The following is a 2,108-nucleotide window of genomic DNA, read 5'->3' on the forward strand; positions in this document are numbered from 1 at the left end:
GTAAATATATATTAAATAGAGCGACGTCCGGCATCATCGATTCGTCCCCGTGTATCTTGCTGCTGGCACGACGAGCGCAGAGGTGCGTGGCAATGATGATGTGTGTCGTTTGACATGCAGGGCAGGCACTGTCATTGACAGAATTGGCACGGACGCCAGCACTGTACCTGCACAAGAAGGTCGAGTATCTAATGGCGCGTGGTCCCTCCAAGACCGTGCTGTTCATGTATTTGCCCTCATAGACTCGGTCGATGTACGCTGGAGCAAGTCCATTACACTATGGTTGCCGCGCATTACGAGCGCACATGCGAGTCGGTGGTGCGGGTGCCCCGGCGTGAGTCACAGACCTTGATGGGCGGTGGCTCTACGAAAAGCTCGACGACGATACCAATGCAGGCGCTGACAATAGATGGCCATTCAGCTCCTTTCTTCAAAGATGAGGATGCCAACGACGATGTGCTTCTGGGATATGCTACCAGCGAGAAGGCATGGCATCGCCGTATTGCGTTGATCGTCCAATCGAGCCTCTTAATTCGAAACCTTAAATAATGCGCTTTAAAAAGCGTGGCGGGCCGCGCGCCACGCGTGATGATTCGCTGTGCGCAAGATCCCGCATCCATGTCAGCGGTGTGTATGTTACACAGTTGCCAGCCGGCGCACTAACTTCTATCACGCTGTTCAGCGTGAGGATGATATTCCAAGGACATGCAAGTCGAGACTGGAAGACGCTGGCGGCCTGTAAAATGAGTTGAGGGCGGCCGCAGCTGCCATGATGGAGCTGTAAAAGCTGCTGTCGACGATTGCGTTTCCCGGCACTGCGAGTAGCCGCACGGCAAGGGCCGACTGCACCCAGGATTATGTACACCTCCCTGCACACCGCTTCAACCTCGACTCCTTGGAGGCAGAGACCGTCGCGAGATGGCGGCGAGAAAGAGAGAAGGACCCAGAAACGTGCGAATAGCGCAGAGTATCTCGGATACACGAGACGCTTGCACACGACCAAGCCGCAAGCACGACCAAGGCAGCCTCAACAAATGGACTTGGGTATGTTCAAGGCCAATTACCTCTCACAATGGATATTTTTAACCAGCGAGATCCAATGTGACAGGTTTGGTGTTGGCCAATCACACGCGTGATGGCGCCCAGCGAAAAACGTTGGCCCGATCCGGATGCGATATATCCGGACAAATGTGGGGCATCGGGACAAACCTACCGGGTCCACATGACGACGCGGTCGATGAAACTCAGCAGCTAGACTCAGAGCTTGTAGCATACACCGTAGCCAGACCAGTGGTCCTCGTCATGGGTCCTAGTAGTGTTTAGTGCGACACGCTCTGCAACAGGATCGACGGCGACGACGTCGTTGCGCCAACCTTTCAAACCGACCACAAAGCTCACGCGCTGCAGTAGATCATCCAGCACGTTGAATCCAATGTTAAGCTGCAGCAGCAACGTGCTCTACTTCATACGAAGCGCAGTCTGTAGAGACGCCCGTCGACTCGTCGGACCATGGTGTCAAAGGCACCCGTATGTACCCTTGATGGTGTAGTGCGCCCGACAGCAGCGCGAGCCATTGATGAATGAGCGCCTTGACAACCATTTTGTGTTACTACGCACGCACCTGCGTGTAGGTCGCTCGCTGCATCGCACTGTACTTGGCTCGTACGAGACGTGGCACGGCCGCATCTCAATGTGCGGACAAAACGCGCTTCCTGGGACAAATTGAGGTTTGTCCCGCTGCCATATCCGGTGGAGGTGTCCGGATAAAATGGTTGAGGCTGGCTGGATTTTTCAAGCCAATTGTCAACCAAACGTCAAATTCGGACGACGAGGATGATGCTGCATGTGCTCGGCCGTCGCTCGCGGCGCGCCGCCGCCCCGATGCTCCGCGCGGGCCTCTCGACCGAGGCCGAGGCCAAGGCCGACGACGCCAGCTCGTTCACCAACATCCTGCGCAACCTCCGCGCGAGCGAGCACTTTGACCTTGTCGTCATTGGCAGTGGCCCATCCGGCCAAAAGTGTGCGATCGACAGCGCCAAGCACGGCAAGAAGGTCGCGATCATCGACAAGAAGGACATGCATGGCGGCGTGTGCGTGCACACGGGCAC

The 2,108-nt window shown here is 56.2% G+C and overlaps 1 protein-coding gene across 1 annotated transcript; it reads left to right on the top strand.

Annotated features, from left to right (window-relative positions):
- Positions 1–1,833: 1,833 nt before the first annotated feature.
- SPRG_18643 (hypothetical protein) lies at positions 1,834–2,090 on the top strand (the record flags this gene model as incomplete). The annotated part of the gene is made up of 1 exon (XM_012358081.1): positions 1,834–2,090. A coding segment is annotated over one exon (257 nt), but the record flags the coding sequence as incomplete, so codon positions are not given.
- Positions 2,091–2,108: the final 18 nt, after the last annotated feature.

Source organism: Saprolegnia parasitica (assembly GCF_000151545.1).
Source record: "Saprolegnia parasitica CBS 223.65 unplaced genomic scaffold supercont2.1351, whole genome shotgun sequence".
NCBI classification, from domain to species: domain Eukaryota; phylum Oomycota; class Saprolegniomycetes; order Saprolegniales; family Saprolegniaceae; genus Saprolegnia; species Saprolegnia parasitica.